General features: G+C 31.2%; 1 protein-coding gene across 15 annotated transcripts in view; it reads left to right on the top strand.

The window, feature by feature from the left end:
* The window catches only part of GPHN (gephyrin), a 621,678-nt gene that overhangs the window by 417,598 nt on the left and 186,187 nt on the right, over nucleotides 1-17,893 (top strand). For 7 of the 15 annotated variants that reach the window (XM_078448108.2, XM_078448105.2, XM_078448106.2 and 4 more), the window contains 2 exons: nucleotides 7,758-7,814; nucleotides 10,039-10,110. The exons of 5 other annotated variants lie outside the window; for them this stretch is intronic. In XM_078448108.2, the coding sequence (XP_078304234.1) occupies nucleotides 7,758-7,814; nucleotides 10,039-10,110 (129 nt within the window). The remainder of the gene's footprint in view (nucleotides 1-7,757; nucleotides 7,815-10,038; nucleotides 10,111-17,893) is intronic. 3 more of the 15 variants (XM_078448109.2, XM_078448116.2, XM_078448117.2) reach the window with 1 other exon arrangement.

Here is a 17,893-nt window from a genome sequence, read left to right on the forward strand (position 1 = left end):
TAATAGTTATTCTATGACATTCTGCTAAGTATCCAGGATTAGATGTTGATTTCTATTTCTTCATTCATCTGATTGTCTCCTCTGCCTTTATATATAATAGAAATTAAAAGTGGAATTCATCCCATCCTTGCCTAATTATTGAATGTTCACAAAATATGTTCATCACTGAAGTTTAGTATAACTTAACTGTGAAATGTATAATTGCCATCCTGAAATCTGAACTTGCAAATGAATTTTGATTAGTTAGCTTAAAAGATACAACTACCCAGAAATTATTAGCTACAGAGTTAACAGTTTTATAGCTCAGGTAGTCTAAAGTGGCATTTTTTTTTATTTAAAAAAAGTAATATGTATATGCTCATTTTACAGGGGAAAAAAAGAATTCCTGTATAACTACCCTTAGTAAATAGCAACTTCTAATTTTGCTATATATTCTGTTCTTTTTTTCTATAAATTCAAATATTTTATATAAATGGAGAATAATGGGAAGGCCGTGATTAAGAGCTCAGGTTCTGGGGTCTGAGAGGCCTGGTGAGGAATGTCGGCTTTATTACTTACTAGATGTGTGACTTTCAGAAAGTTTCTTTACCTCTATACCCTTAGCTGTTATTATTAAACTATATAATATTTTAACCTATCCCATTCATTTAGTAATATGAACATCTTTCTATGTCATGAACTTCTTACTTTTTTAAAAATTATCTTCTGCAATATTATTACTAATTTGGTATTCTGTTTCACACTAAATGTTAGCTGTTATTATTAAACTATATAATATTTTAACCTATCCCATTCATTTAGTAATATGAACATCTTTCTATGTCATGAACTTCTTTACATTTTTAAAAATTATCTTCTGCAATATTATTGCTTATTTGGTATTCTGTTTCAGGGATGTAGCAGTTTTTTTGCCAACTACTATTTGGATATATTAGGTGTTAACTATTTCCCAGTTTAAAAAAAATAGTGTAATAATTTTCTAGAAGTTAAATGTTTTAGTTTTCTCTTAGTTAAACATAGCAACTTGTATTAATTCTACCTTTAAAAGTATATGCAGGGGCGCCTGGGTGGCGCAGTCGGTTAAGCCTCCGACTTCAGCCAGGTCACGATCTCGCGGTCCGTGAGTTCGAGCCCCGCGTCAGGCTCTGGGCCGATGGCTCGGAGCCTGGAGCCTGTTTCCGATTCTGTGTCTCCCTCTCTCTCTGCCCCTCCCCCGTTCATGCTCTGTCTCTCTCTGTCCCAAAAATAAATAAAAAACGTTGAAAAAATAAATAAATAAAAAAAAAAAATAAATAAAAGTATATGCAGAATTCATAAGTCTTGATTCCTATAATTTATATAGATACCCAAAAGAGATTACTTTTGCATATTCATAAATTCAGTTTAATGATATTATGGAAGAAGCAAGTTTAGCATTTGCATTTGACTGATTTCCTGGCAGACATTTAAAAATTATGGATCCAAAGCTGTTTGAAAAATTAACAACATTGAGTATGTAGAAGTATTGCACCTATGAGGCGCTATCAACCCTAGTCTGCCACTTTATAACTTTTGAGAACTTAGTAGACTTCAGTTTCTATTTCTGTAACATCCTGGTATTAAATTAAGTAGTCTCTAAAATCACCTGTAGGCCTATAATCCCATTCCTCTGAAATAAGTTTCTGTACTAACTGAATAAATATTATCACTCTATTTACCCTTCTTGTTCATAATATATTAATATCTAAGTAATATAAAATAATTTACATTTATTAATTCCAGCTTTTGCATTCCATGCTACTATGTAAAGTTGGAGATTATCAACTGATAATGTTCTAACCTCATTTCAGATCTTTCTTACTCAGATCAAGCTCATCTATTTGAAATGGAATATTGGTTTCTTTTGGTATCCACTAGAGTTCTATTCAAGTTATAGGAAGATAGGACAGTAAGATCTGTAGAAATACAAGAAATAGTGAAATTAAGAACACCAACCATTCAGTTTAATTTAAAAGTTTTGATTTCTATAAATTGATTTTTAATGGTTTAGGGCATGTTTTGCACAAAAAGCAGCTGAACAAAATTACGTGTCTCACTTATGACTTTAATACAGAGCATATCCCAAACTAAAATAGTCTCTAGATCTTTTTATTGTAAAAAGATATATATTCTAAAACTGATCATGTATTTTCTCACCCACAACTTCAGGATTATCTGCTCTCCCTACTCATTCGGTTTTTATTAACGACGGAACAATACGTTAATTCAGAAAATTATTCAATGAATATTTTTAGTGCATATTATGTCAAAATTATGCTAGGTGTTGGGAATATGGTGTAAAGCAGTATAAAGACTTACTGACCCTGCCCTCAAGGACCTTATAGTGGAGCTGAAAATGAAAAAAAAAAAAAAAATTACAAGAAATCTATCAGATAAAGAGTTGATAGATAGTATTCCTATTCACACTAGTAGGAATATAAATTTGTGTAACCTTCAAGTGAACAACTATATATACATACATATATATATATATATATATATATATATATATACACACACACGTATAGATAGCCTTAAATTTTTTCTTACATTATAAAAAAAAAAAATTTTCTTACATTATAATCAATCATAGTTACCAGAAGTTTATCCAGTGGAAATTATCAAAGAAGCCATCAAAGACTTATGTACAAAATTATTTATCATAACATTATTCATATTCATGAAAACTTAGAACCAACATTAATGTCTATGATTAAATAACTTATAGTACATACATATATCAGTTATTTATATAACCTAAAAAATCATATCTTTTAGAATAATGACATAGGAAAATGCTCAAAAAAAAAACATATGGCTAGAAAAATTAGTAAACAGTACTGCTCAGGGACAGAATTACAAGTTATTTTATAACATATATGTTGTTTTCAACCAGAAAAGTAAAAATGTTTGTTTGGTTATTTAAATAAAATCTGGTGATAAGAGAGATGTCTTGCTTAGTTTCAGATTTATAAAAAATATTCATAAAACCAACTATTTATTTGTTTATACCAGAGCATTTTTATATCTAGGCTAAGCCATTCTATTCTTAATCTTGCTGGGTAGAAAATTGTATCATATTTCAGTGTAAGTTTGAAAATAAATTTTTTTGTTTCATATACAAATAATAAATAATTCTTAATAACAGGCACTGTACTATTTAAAAGTTATTTCGAAGTGCGTAATAACTCTTTTATACCACACCATTGATGGCTTTATAATTTCTTTCAGAGAGATAAAAAATTTGGAAAAAACATGAATTGCATTATGCTCTGGCAGGAAATAACTTGCTTAAAAATCTAATTTTGTATAGATTGTTTTGGAATCAAAGCTATTATAGAAACTTAAAGATCAAAATTTAAATCCATAATAAACTATAAATAAATCATTTCAAATGTTAATATACCATAAGAAATCAGATCCTTGAAAATAAAGGATATCCTAAGGATAAAAATTTTTTTAGGGAAGAGGTTGGTGGATCTGTGTCTTGCTAACAAGATTCTGATTTTTGATTTCTCATTTCTTCATTAACCTTTGCAGCCTCTTATTGGTTTAATTTATAATCATATTGCTTTTCTCCAGAAATGCATTGAAGTATTTCTTTTTCCTTGACATATAATTATAACTTATCTTACTTACATTTCTTCCTTCCCTCTTTTTTACTTTACCACAGTAAATCACATATGAAACCAAATTGTTTTATGATGAAACAACAGAGCTGAAATGCAGTGAATTGAACTATTAACTAGATCCTAAAAAATATTTCTTTACAAGAGTGTGTTTACATTTTGAGCTCTAAAGTAAAACATTTTTAAAAATTTCCAAATCATAACTACCAGAAACAATCTATAACTGTACCAATATATACTGAGTGGTATTGGTTAAAAGATAATTTCTAAGACAGAAGTTTTATTTCCTCTCAATGATACCCATACTTTAAAAAGTAGCAAAATAAAGTAGGGTTAGAAATATTTGTTTCTCGGGGTAGTTCTGAACGTAAATTAGGTAATTCTAAAAATACAGCACTTCAGTTACTAGGACAAAAAAAAAGGAAATATGTTTAATCTATGCAGTTTTAATTCAAGTCAATATAAAATATATCATGAGAAAAAGAGGGAAGAACTGCATTAGGCATTCCATAAAAAGTCCATAAAAGTCTAAGTCCATAAAAGTCTAAGTTTAATGAAAAGACCTGAGAAAGAATTTAAGAGTAGCTGAGCTTTTTTTAATTGATGTGTCTTCAGAAAGCCCCTAACCTCCCTAAATCGGAGTTCAAACCCAGAAAATATAAAATCTTTTCTCAAATTTTTTCACAAATCTATAGTAACTAAAGAGAAGTGTGAATACATACACCCAGGGATACGGGCATATAACAATACGGTTTTTACAAGCCTAAAATGTCTTTCAAGTTTTATATTTTATTTTAAAAATTAATATAAAGTTGGGTTTCTTTGCTGAAATCTACATATTTGCTTTAATACAAATATAACATTTACAACTACTTATTGTTGGCAAGAGAGATAAAGGTGGGATGGGGTAATTTTCTATCTTGTTAACAGTGGAAATGATCTTACAGTGAACTCAGGTTTGGAGAATTGGACTAAATCAAAGGTAATCAACAACCCATATTGTATTAGCATCCAGACAGTTTCTTCTGTTGCATGATATTTCTAGAATTCAAACTCATAAAAAAAGGTAAATACAAATAGCAGAGTCATTTCACTGCTTTTACACGCCACATCCTGGTAATTGATCCTTGTGGATAGATTCCTCAGTAATTAATCTCTGAAGAAAGATTCCCAGAAGTTTGCAAAAGAGGTGATACATTGCAATATTTTCAGACTATTTTCAATAGATATTTTGTTAAATATATTCTATCTGAGAGGCTCAATAGAAAATTGAAATGTTTTTGATCCTCTGATTTATATCTTTTGAAATCTCAGTGAAACGCTTATAAAAAGGTTTTCTTCAGGGTAGAAAAATTATTAGGGATAACATTTTTTGTTTTACTACTTTTTAATTTTTAATATGTATACACTAATAATATCAACCAATCATAATCCCCACAATTCTTTCCATCCAATTGTGAAACTTCATTTATGTTGCAGTGATCCTATATATAATATAAATATTTGCAGTTTACTCCTCTTAGTTACTACTGATGCAAAATGTTTAGCCTCGTAGGCAAATATACGTAAAATTAGCTAATGATATGAGGCTCTTACAATTATCGTGAAGACTAAAGTAATTTATTTCATCCAAATGATAATCTTTTGTGATTACTTTTAAATTATTATCAAAGAAAAATGGCAGTCAGGCATTTGGATTAGCTATGAATTTCTTTCATTTATACTACTCCAGCAACTGATGATCAAGGGTTGACTAGAATAAATGAGAGTATTAAACTTTAAGATCTATTGATGTGACTTTTCTCTAGTTCTCAAATTTTAGTTTATGAGACATACTTTTAAAAATTCTTTCTGAAGTTTTTCAGTATTAGCTATTATACCTGGTTCAGGAGCCACAAAAATAATCACATGACACTTGAATTACAACCACTCTGGCTTTGATAATAACCACATTGGTTTTCTGAAGTCTTCCTCTTGTGATAGTCTAAATTTACAAAGTCAGACTTATATACAGAAAATTGATGTCAAGCATTGACAGTTGAGCTGTCTACTCCCCAAAATCTTTGTTTAAATTGGTATTATAGTCTATTTTTTACATTTAGAGTTCACGGGTGGCTATCCTTTCTTATAACTCATTAAGTTTTGGTAATTGCACTTACATTTGGAACTGAAATGGTTGAGGAAAAATTTCTTCCATAAATAAATACAGTAACATAAAATTTCTTCCATCAATGGAGAAACAGATACAAGTCAGGCAGAGGCATATATATACATACACATCTTCTTATAAGCATCAATTGTTTTCCAGCCCTTTTATTTCCACGCCTATAAAGGGAATACAACCTTAAACTAGAAGTCAGGAACTGTGGGTATTGTTCCTAGATTTGTTATTAACAAATAACCTTGAAGAAGATACTTCATGTTGCCGGAATTGATGTAATTTTAAGCCTTCTAGAAATAAAACACTGTATAGAAAATGGTATTCACTTGTTACTGGGTAACAGTTCTGAAAGTCTTCATAGCTTCTAAAAGTGTTCAGAAAGCAGCATGGGGCATTAGAATTTATATTTTTATAGGAAATTACCTAGTTTATAATCAAGATATTGTGAGTCTCCACTTAAAATGGGAAACAGCTTTTGGTATAAAGATATTCTCTAAGACCAAAGAAAATAGCACAAGAGAAGGACTAGATATTATAAGTACCCTGCCCATTCAGAAGCCCTCTCTTACAGTGTTGCCATTCTAATTAGTATTCATTGTTTCTAATTTTGAGAATTCTGTTTGACCAAGAAGAATGAGCATTGGTGATTATCTTTTGTGTATAATCTTTAGTTAATGCTGAAGCATTAGTAAAAACTATATCAAGTAAAACCAAAAGTTGATATAATTCTTATGTACCATGATGCTTTTTTGCAAAATGAAAATTCCATTTTCTCAGTATTATTCCTTCCATATGCTATCAGTGGTGTCCTAAAAGGGGTAAAACAATCTACAGCCTGACTCCAGGAAATAGAATTTTATAGCATGGTCAGGTGTCTTATTTTTCCTGAAGACTTTAACACTTGGAACCTGGCATCACATCGATGCTTCCTCTACCATCTCCCAAAACAAACACACACACACACACACACACACACACACACACACACACACACACACACGAGCATCTAGCCAGCATAGCTAACTTGACCTATGCTGGTCTGAATGGAGACCATCATTCTGCACGCATAGGAACCCATAGTGTAAAAACACTTGGTCTGAAGCTTCCTCACCCTTCATCTCTACTTTTTTTTGTTTATCTTCCTCTCTAACCAATTAGTTCTTGTTACAGCTCTATAAAAAAGCAAAAAAAAAAAAAAAAAATTCTAATTTGTACCTCATCAAATGAAACACTTTGTGTTGAGAATCTTCCTTTTCTCATTTAAAGTGAAACCAGTTTTTAAAATGGCAGTTTTAGTTTTCTCTATCTTATCCAAGAGGAAAATTTAACTGAAATAACAGACAGTTTTGAGGGAGCGGATGTATTTAACATTGGTCTGGCATTAAAATTTTCTGGTTGGGCAGCACAATTGTTTAATTGGGAAACTCAGTTACAGCTGAACAACCTCAGCACTTGGGTCAGCAAGCAGAGGAGCGTCACTCTGTCACCTACCAAGAATGGTGCTTGTTAGAACTGATCTTTCCAGTTAGGGAACACTCATGTTTCTAGTCATACCATTGATGTTTCTGATATTATAATGGAATAAACACTATAACCCTTAAAGAGACAAAGTTCTCTGCATAGGTATATTTGTAATTTTTTGTTTTTCGTAAACCAAATGCAAATGTAACACTACTCCAGAAACTGCTACATCAGAAGTCCCCAAGATAACCAAAAGTAAGTGCCCGTTTCCTAATCTCAGGAATAGTGCTATAATAAAGACTGAATTCTAGTAACCAGCCTATTTGCAGAGCATGTCATATAGCCTCTGGGTTAGTTAACTCCTTGGCATCCTAAGAGGTACCTCGAAGAGTCGATTGATGTTTTGCATGTATTACTAATGTGTAGAAAATTTTTTAAGTTCACTTTTTCTTTATTCTGTCTTTTTTACCCATCTTCCCTCATTGTAGCAAATTAGACGGCCGGATGAAAGCAAAGGAGTTGCTAGTAGAGTTGGATCCCTCAAAGTAAATATGTTTCTAACATTTTTTTGGCAAGATTTCGTCTATAGCCTACACTTCTTCCTTTTTGGAGGGTGGTGGGAGGAAGGGGGCTTTTTCCATTTTTCACCATCCCATTTTTTTATTTTAATATTTTTATTGGCTGTTGGGTCATTTTTTTTTTGTTTGTTTCAGCTGCACATAGAGCAACCAGCTGAAGGCAAGCTGCCAAATAACTAGCTTTGAATGGCACCACAAACAAGAGAAAGGGCAACTGTCTCATTACAGGTGCCTATAATTTGGGGTTCTAGAGTAAACCGTTCCTCTGATTGATGTCACTGACTATGTGTTAAGTTCCTCTTACACAGAGAACTAATATTTATTTTCAGAATATTATCTCCCCTTTTTGCTTTTTTTTATAAAAAGTAACTAAATTTTATTTTAGTGTCATTACCATTTGTAGTTCATACCAGAAAAATAACTATTATGAGATAGTAACATTTGTTATATATAATGAATCTTAAGAATTAGAAAAGGAATTTTATATGATGCTGGTGTAATGGGCTCATGTATAGCTAATAGTATTTAAACACTTTTAATCCCATTTGGTTTTTTTTTCAATTAAAAAATTTATATAACAATCAGTGGAAACTAATATATATCCAAATGTTTGCCCATTTGTGTATGTAATCTGCTAATACACAGCTTAAAGATTTCTGATCTGATGGTCCCATTTGCTAGTTCTTAAATATCTATTTGGTCAATATATCTTGGGCACTCGATACTCTAACATTCAATCACAATGAAAAGGTAAGCCAGTTATCACCCTTTAGCAACAAAGACATAGTAATTGATCACTTTTAATGCTGCCACCATAAATGCAAGGTAGAAAATTTGCTGAATTTTAAAAATGTGCAGAGGAATTTCCCCCCAAATTAACCACTACTTGTATCTCTCAGTCCCATTTGTACTAACGGCATTAGTAACTGTTAATCAAAATGACAGACAGTTCACTGCATTGGGATGTCTCAAAATTCAATTAACTACCTTAAGGCCTAATATTAAGTCAATTCAAAATTTTATACACCTCCCCTTCATTTTCATTTAACAATTTATGAAGCACTAATTTCTGCACTCCTTCTTCTCCTTGCCTCTTCTGCCTTCTTAATTTTACTTTTTTTGTTGTTTATTTGTGTGTGTGCACACACATGAGTGCACATGGATGAAGGTGTGTCTGTATGTTTGTGTCCTTTATTCCAGACAAGCCATCTTCTCTGTTTCTGACACTGCTGTATACTGGGTAGTGATTTGTTGTGGGGGGTTTTTTGTTTGGTTGGTTGGGTTTTTTTATGTTTTTTTCACTAAGGATAACGAGAGGGGATGGGAAGTGTTGATTATATGCCTGTTTCAAAATCAAGGAAGGTTAAAATTATTCAGTAAAAAAAATACAAGTTTATGCATCCCAATGATATATCAGTAGCATTCCTCACTGTCTCTTGTGAGGTATCATATTTTACCTTTGTCTTTAAGGGAAGATAAGTCCACTATTGTTTAGCCTAATGGATTATGAGTCAGAGTCAAGCGAAAAGGTACAGTGTGACATAACTTTTTAGAAATTATTGATAGTGAAATAAAGATAAAATGGCATCTGTAAGTGCAACACCATCTGCTATAAATTGGATTGTGTGTGCAAGTGTGTGTGTGTTTAATTATCTCTAAATTCAGCTTTTGGCTGTATAGAACTTCAAGTTATAATTGTGTGCTTATTATTTTTAAGTGTATGTACAGTATGATTATGTATATACACATATATATGTATAAGAAAAAAAGATACATGTTAGGGTTCAATCAATTTACTTTAATATGTATTCATTCAGCCTTAAATCAAAAAATGTGTTTGGGAAAGAAAGACAAATTTCATAATTTTTAAGTATTTTTATTCCACATTTCTACCAAATAGAAAATTTTAAAGTGAATTTCTAAGGAATTATAAGGATAGTTATAGTATTTATTTATTTATTCTAACACTTTGGGGAGAAAAGATGCTATAATTAAAATAAAACATTGGCTTCCTAGTCACAGGTTATTGAACATGTATTCTTCTGTTATACAAAGATCTTTAATGTTTTGAAATGTTTGCCAAAGGCAGTGAGAAATGTATAATGCTGTGATCTTATTTTTAAAAGGAAAAAGGAAAACTGAAAAGAGAACAAGTTGCTTTTTCAATTCATTTTCTGATGTTTACATGTAGCTCCATCGAAAGCTGGAGGAGCTCAGAGATCACCTAGAAGGCAATGTGAAAGGATACTCTCTCAGAGTAAATGTACGATTTCACTCGGTGATTTTTTTTTTTCCTAAACTTCTGCTGACTGGTAATTCCAAATCTGATTGGTTTGTCCTCTCATCTCCATCTTTTTTACTTTCTGTCTCTTTTCTCCCTATCTCTCTCTTCCTTTTCTAGCTGCAGCTTCATGCTCACGTTTATGAAATAAAGATTAAATTGGCAGGGTAGAGGACACGCAAGTCACACTAACACTGAAGTTGATTTAATAATTTTTTGGCTCCAATGCAAAATAAAAATTCTTTTCAAAGTTTATGTTTCTTACACAATTGTATAATTTTCTGAGACTTTTTATGAGACTTCATTTGGAGCTTTTCCATTGACTGTGTTCTGCCCCTTGTGGGATATGTCAGCAGGATTGTAAATTATTGGCTGGATCCAAGTGCTAGATCCTTAATAATTCAATTTCAGTTATCAAGGAAAATGATCAATGTTAGAATATCATCATAGGTAATCTAGCAAGTAGACACATTTTCTTCTGAATTAATAGGCTTCTCTTAACTTGGACTCTTTGGGAATAGCTATGATAAAATTTTTTTGTTTAAAAATAAAAAAAATTAAGCAGTAAATATCTTCACTGTCATGTAACATCTTACAAATACTTGAGATAAAGGCTATTATACCCAAGACAGCACTCTGAAGGAGAACAGTACCTTATAGCTACTCAATATTATACATGTATCAGATAGATAATACTAACAGTAGTATTTTTTTGTGACCCATAGTTCAGACTCAGAATGCTTGGTCCTTCTCCTAAATATATCTTTTCAAAAAAAAAAATGGAAATAAAATCTCTAAAATGGTTTATGATGTAAAATATGGCAGAAGAAAAGCTAAATTAGTGCAGTAAATAATTTCTGGCTCAATTTAACTCTGACATCCCATTCCTAGTGCTTTTTAAGAAGTTTCTATCAATCCTAGCCTGGCCTGGATCCACTTCTCCCAAGATTATTGTCATACTTTTAATCCATATTGCTGTAATAGTTTTCTTATAAAGAATAGAATAAACAATAATAGTGATATTATAAATCTCTGATATCTCGGCTTGTTTTTAATTATATACTATACATAGTTAAGTATATCTCTATATTAAATTTCTGATTACTAAACCTCAAACTTGTTTTTATTAATACTAATTGTTAAATTCTGATTGCTAAATTAAGTTGATGTAGCAGTTAATGCAAGTATCTCATTTTTCTACTTTCTTGTGAGTCAGTCGTTCTTTTCTATCCATATTCTTAGAAGTTGAAAGATTATCCATAATCACTCCCAGAATTTATTCCACTGTCTTAAAAAAAAAAAAGAATTTTATGATTAAATCAGTCTGAACATACCTAGATATTCTTCTAGAAAGCCCTAAAAAAAATTCTGATTAATTAATTAATGTATTTAGTGTCATACTCTTTGTAACCAATCATGAGAAGTGATTTTCTTTTTCAGTCAAACCAAGACTAGATAGTTGAGACTTGCTAAGGCCTGTATAGAAGGGAGTTAGTGTTAGATTAGGGTTAAATTAAAAATTTTGGCTTCAAAAACTGAGTTATATCATGCCACTTTTCAGTTTCTTTTTTTCAACACCTACACTGCATAGTACAGTATATAATGACTAACCCCAATGTCTTCATCTTTTGTTATATTTCACTGGGTCACACTTTGTTCTGATTACCTTTTTTTTTTCTAATAAGATTGAATATGAGGTATAGCATTCTAAGATTCCCATTAACTAGAAAAGTATCTGGAGGAAAACTATCAAAAGTCAAATTGTAGCTTCTGTAGACAGTTCAGTTTAGAGAAGATGCATTTCAAAGAGCTGAATGTTTAGTTTCTCTCCTCCCCTTTAATCCCATTATCCCAGAATGCCTTATAATAAGCGTTGCCTGTTAAAAATTGTTGCTTAGAAGCAGAATAAAGCTATTCTCAGTTGCATAGGTTATATAAACAGATTTTGTTTCTAAAATGAGATAAATTGGCATATAATGACCATTCCATTTTTTGAAAATTTATTTTAGGCGTCTATACACAAGAGCAAGTATGTAGGTGCCTTTCAATTCATTGAAACATTTATAAATAGTTCAGTAAGATGAAAGATTAGAACTATGTTTGTACTTAAATATTTTATTATTACTTGGGAAAATGAGACATCATTCAAATCTTTGGGATAAGGATTTAATTAAATCATTAACGCTTCAATTTATATCTTCTATGTGTTATATTTTAGAGAGAAAAGATTCCTGCATCCTTACTTATTACAGATAATCAATGATTATCTGTAAGGTAGAATATTCTAAGATGTAATTTTTGGAATAATTTTAAAATTTATTTATCATATGAAAATGTACTTCTTTATCATACGTTGACACTTCTATAGCAAAAAGTAGGATGTGTTAGGTTCTGGAATTATAAATGTATCATCATTTTCTGTATGTAGTACAAAGTGGAAGTATTCAGAACCCTAAATCAGTTTTTAGTAACTTTTAATAATAATAAAACTATAATCACATGGCTTTACAAATTATCATCTTGTAAACAAAGTCTGTCTGATTTAATGATTGCAAGTTACTACAAATCCTTAGACTAATAATGTGTTGAGAATAATGACTGAAAAATCCCACATAAAAGAAAAAATTACCTTTACATTTAATCAAATACAGGAATCTAGTAGGAAGAACATTAAAAGTAATGCTTAAAGTTGAAAAACTGTGTAAACAGAGTTGAGAATTGGAAAACATAAGATGATACAAACTAATACTTTACAAAATTAAGTCAAAGTGAGTTTACAAAGTTGAATTAGTTAAAGAGTGATGGAACCCTGAAAAGCTTGAGTGTTAAAATATTCAGAGAAAAAGAAGATAAATGTTCATGAAATAAAAACTAGTAGAAAGAAAAGAAAGGAGAGAAGTAAAAATACCAAAACCACAAATTTTATATTTTCTCAGTGTATGCAATGTGATGGTAAATTTCTACTGAGCTGCAAACATACAGATAGGTTTTAGGTAACCAAATATGTTAGTTTTTTAAAGGCTTTGACAAACAATCAAAGGGAAAATGATTTATGAAGACAGATTATTGGCACATAAGTGACCTAGGAATTCGGTTATGAAGTAAAAAGAATATGATAATTACAAGTACTTACTATGCTAATATAAATAAAGACAAGGTATTATTTGAGGTGGAAAAAGTTAAGGGAGGAGTTATCACTTAAAATAAGACTATGTTTTTAGTAAGTTTAAGAAAACTATCTGAATCAAGTCAGAAAGGAATAAGTCTTTTGAAGAATGATTTTCTGAATGCTGAAATAAGATTTATAGGAAATGGGACTAATATAAATAATGGATTAGATAGTTGTGATTTTATAGATTTTTTAAGATCAATATTTTATTCCAGTCTTTGTTCTTATATTTTTGATAAATTATTTGGGAGGGTTTTTTTTTGCATTTTTATATTCATGAAATTAATGCCATCACTCACGGGTCAGCAAACTGTAGCTTCTGGGCCCAAATCCTTTTCTCTCTTGTGGGCCCACAAGGTAGGAATGATTTTTTGCATTTTTAAATGATGGGGGGGGAATCAAAAGACTGTCATTTCATGACATGTAAAAATCATACGTGTGTCCAAAACATATAAGTGTCCAAAAATAAAGTTTTATTGAAACACAGCCATATTCATTCATGCGCATATAATCTGTGGTTGCTTTTACAGTACAAAAGCAGAGGTGAACAGTTGCAGCAAAGACCATATGGCACAGAAAGTCAGAAATGTTTACTATATGACTATTTATAGAAAAAGTTTTCCAAGACCTGCTGTAACCGGCTAGTGTGTCAAAATGACAAGGACATAGAAATGATTATAATGGAGTCTTTGTAAACTTCATTTTAGAGCTTGAGGAAAGGAGAGCTGCTCATTTTTCTGGGGATGGTTTCAGATTATTCTGCCCAGAATAATATCTGTCTAAAAGAGTTGATACCCTGATCTTCCACCTTTACTTTTTTATTCTTCTGTTTGCCACTGTTTTCTCTAACTACTCTTTTTCACACCACATCACACACACACACAACGTAAACCCCCCCATGAAATTAACATTGAACCTTGCAAATATAGATTATAAATTCCTCTTGTTTGAGGAGGCCTCTACAGAGATTTAGGGTATAAAGATATGTTCCAATCTTGCTCTCAAACTTTTTTAAAAGGCATTTTTAGAGTGTTTTTGCTTACTCTGCTTTTTTTCTGTTTTTACTTCATTATGTTTCATTAAAGATCTTTCCCCTGGAGACCAACTTTTGGTTTCTCCTATTTAAATGTACCTAAAATCATCCTGTCTATAGGAAATTTTGTGCAACTGATAAAGACACCCTGACATGATCAACTATGTCATATCTTAATATATGGCACTTAACTATCTAAAAGGCATCTGCATTAAGTCAGCCAACTTTGAAGAAAGGAAGAACAGCTAGAACATTGATTAGTCCTTAAATATTCAGTAGCTTTTAAAGGAGTAAACATCAGTTTGTTTGTTAACTCTATTTTCTTAGGCAAATTTTATTATCTTTGGTTCTTACATGAAGAATATTTTTATTTGAGGTTCCTAATAAGTCTTCCTTGTTTGATGTGTTGGCACTTACTCAAAATATTAATATCTATTTATTTACTATTTAATTTATAATAATTATGTAACATCTTGAGCATCTTAGTAGATGATGTATGTCTTATAAATATGACCAGACTACAATAATGGCAAAGATGACAGTAAATCAACTTCAGGATTATCTCTTTGGAAAACATACTAATTTTGCTACCTTTCACTTTTGGTATTTAATGTGTAAAGTTAACTAATACAATTCTGAGATTTCACTTCTACTGAATAACAAAAATCTATCTGTGTTTAGAACAAAAATGTTCTTATCTAATACTTATAAAATCACCTACAGTAGCCTAAGACATCATGGAAGCGGGAATGACACACTGTGACGTGTTTAATGCTTATTGCAAATTGCTCTTCCCAGAATTGACTTTAATACACAAATAAGGTACTAATAAAAGATCTCCTTGACAAATAAATTTCCCTAGTAACAGAAAATGGAGAACTGAGGGGGGCAGGGGGAGATAAGACTCCAACTGTTTATGAAAGATAAAGTTTTTCAGTTTTATGGATATAGTTATGGAGATAGAATAAACATGCAGTTTTCTTAGAACTAGCACCTTGCTGAAGATGTGTATGTGTAATTAGATGTGTATGTGGTTGGAAAAAAAGATTCAATTTCTTAAGATGTCTATAATGACCATATTTCAGAAAATACCTCAAAGTAATCCGTTAAGTGGCAGTGATAACATTTGATCACAAATCTTTATGATGGTAAATGTAAAATCTTCTCAACATTATTTCACACAGTTCAGTTTTTTTAACATAGAAGAAAAAGAGTTTGTATGTTCATTTATTCATTAAACACTTACTGAGCATCTACTACATTCTTCTGGGTGCTAGAAATACAATTAAAGAACAAATCAGATAATAAGAGCATTTCTGATTCCTCCACTATGTCATCTTCTGTACTTTCATTTCCCCACCCTAAGTTTGCGTTTTGGAACTTAATGAAGAATTTGTAACTCAAAACTGCATACTTAATAATTTAGCTCACGTGGCATTGTACAACCTAATGAAAGAAGAGGCCAGAGAATTGACCATAGCAGTCTGACAACCTAGAAAGTAAGAACAGGGCAGAAAATTATCAGCTCAAATCATGAAGATTAAACATGGTTTTGAGTATAAAATAGCTATTTTAAAAGATCAATGAAACATTCTGACAAAAGGTCTAGATAAGAATTTGTGTTTCAGTTTTTATGTTTTTATGGTGTTTTTATTGATATATATATATTAATATATCACATGGACATATATATGAATGTTCAGTAATACTGTGAATGGAATAATAGGAACAGCACATGAGAGTCAGAATACTGAGCTGGCTTTGGTGCCCTCTTTAAAAAACAATATGAAGATGTACAATAGAGCCCTCATTCTATAAATAACGTCACATGTAGTTTGCCAATGTTAATAAACCAATGAAGATCAGTGTAGTACCTTTGGAGAAAAATGACCAGTGTTCTGCTTTCCAATTAACCTTAAATGAACATCTCAGCAAAATCATACCAGATCTGATCAGAGGGAGTCATCTCTGTCACGGACTTTTTTCTTTTTTTTTTTAAGCCAGGTATTTTTATATCACAAGATTCTCCTCAAATAGCTTGACCCTTGAGATTTCAAACTCAAGTGTTTGCTTATAAGGCTATCTTGTTACCTGACAAATGTGTTCATGATGGAGCCATCTAATCTTCTGAGACCCTTACTATGCTATCACTTCCTCTTTAACAGTGTTTTCTTTTCCCCACTGCAAAACCAGGCTCGGCTTCCCTCGTGCTCATCTACTTATAGTGTATCTGAGGTATACTTTGCACGTGTTATCTTACATGGTCAACAACATGCTCGCCCTCACCATTTTTCTTATTTTATTTTCCTTTTGCCTTAATTTATTTTGCCTTGCACTTTGCACTTGGCTGAAAGGGATGAGGGTACCAAAAGGGAAAAGTTAGCTGTTTTAGGAGGAAATTTCAATATTTTTATACTGTACTGTTTTCTAAGTTAACTTTTTTTTTAGCAGTCACTGTATCATGTTGAAATGGTTAAAGTCTGAACAGCCAACTTGATTGTTACCACCACCTTAATTCCATAAAAATTTCTTTGAGCCAGGTAATTTGTTATTAAACTAATATTGGCTAAAGACAAAGATTTTGGTTTTCAGGACTGTCTAGGTCTATCTGGTAGCTGAAGATTTACATTAAATAAGTGACAATCTTGTCCCATTAACCATAGACACAGCATCCCAAATTGTCTATTAAATGAAAAGTTAATATGATTCCCCAATTTTTGTATAAAATGGAAGATTTATTCCTGTTTAAAAACTGATTAGGTTACTCAGGAAAATAGTTTCCTTGATACTTATATTTTCATAAGATTCTTATAATCTGGAAGATTAATTTTGTAATCACTCATGAGATTCGTGCTCTTTTAACAAAATATTTTACATGACATTTGAGCTATGTTTTTTTTGCCTTTTTGGGGTCTAATTTCTTATTCTTACTGTGTAAAACCATAGTGTACATGTGTTTCTGTTTTTGTGAAACAGATTCATTGAAATATTAATAGATTTTGAATATCCTTTCCAAAGCAGAGGCACTGTTGAGTAGCTGAGAGAAAAGAGAATTTGTGCCTCAAGATGGCTAGTAAATAAAAGAACTTTAATACCCTATGAATTTTAAGATCTTAATTTTTTATCTTATAGACAAAACACATTTCTACATGTAGTTTTTGCAGACCACGGTAGCTACCATGGGCAGGCCAGTATTGTTAGCTTTATTCTGTTTGCAGAAATACTGTCTCAGAATATCATGCAAAAAACCCAGAAAGATGGCACCATCTGAAATACCAGGTTGTGTTTGCAGAACCACAGGCAAGATAACATCTTTTTACTTTAAAATTTTAAAAATTTTAAAAATAAATAAATAAAAGCCTTGAAAGGAAGAGCATGACTAAACCCACAAGGGTTTAGTCTCACAAGGTTGAATTTATTGAATCAACAGAATTATAATCATCTTCTGTAATTTTTTTCTTTTGAATGTTACAGCTATTTTAGATTTTTCTTTTAAAACTGATTTTATGGAGAATGAATTTCTTCTTGAAATATGTATCTGTAGGAAAAGGAAAGTAATGAAA

Source organism: Panthera onca, chromosome B3 (genome assembly GCF_046562875.1).
Source record: "Panthera onca isolate mPanOnc1 chromosome B3, mPanOnc1 haplotype 2, whole genome shotgun sequence".
Lineage (NCBI taxonomy): Eukaryota > Metazoa > Chordata > Mammalia > Carnivora > Felidae > Panthera > Panthera onca.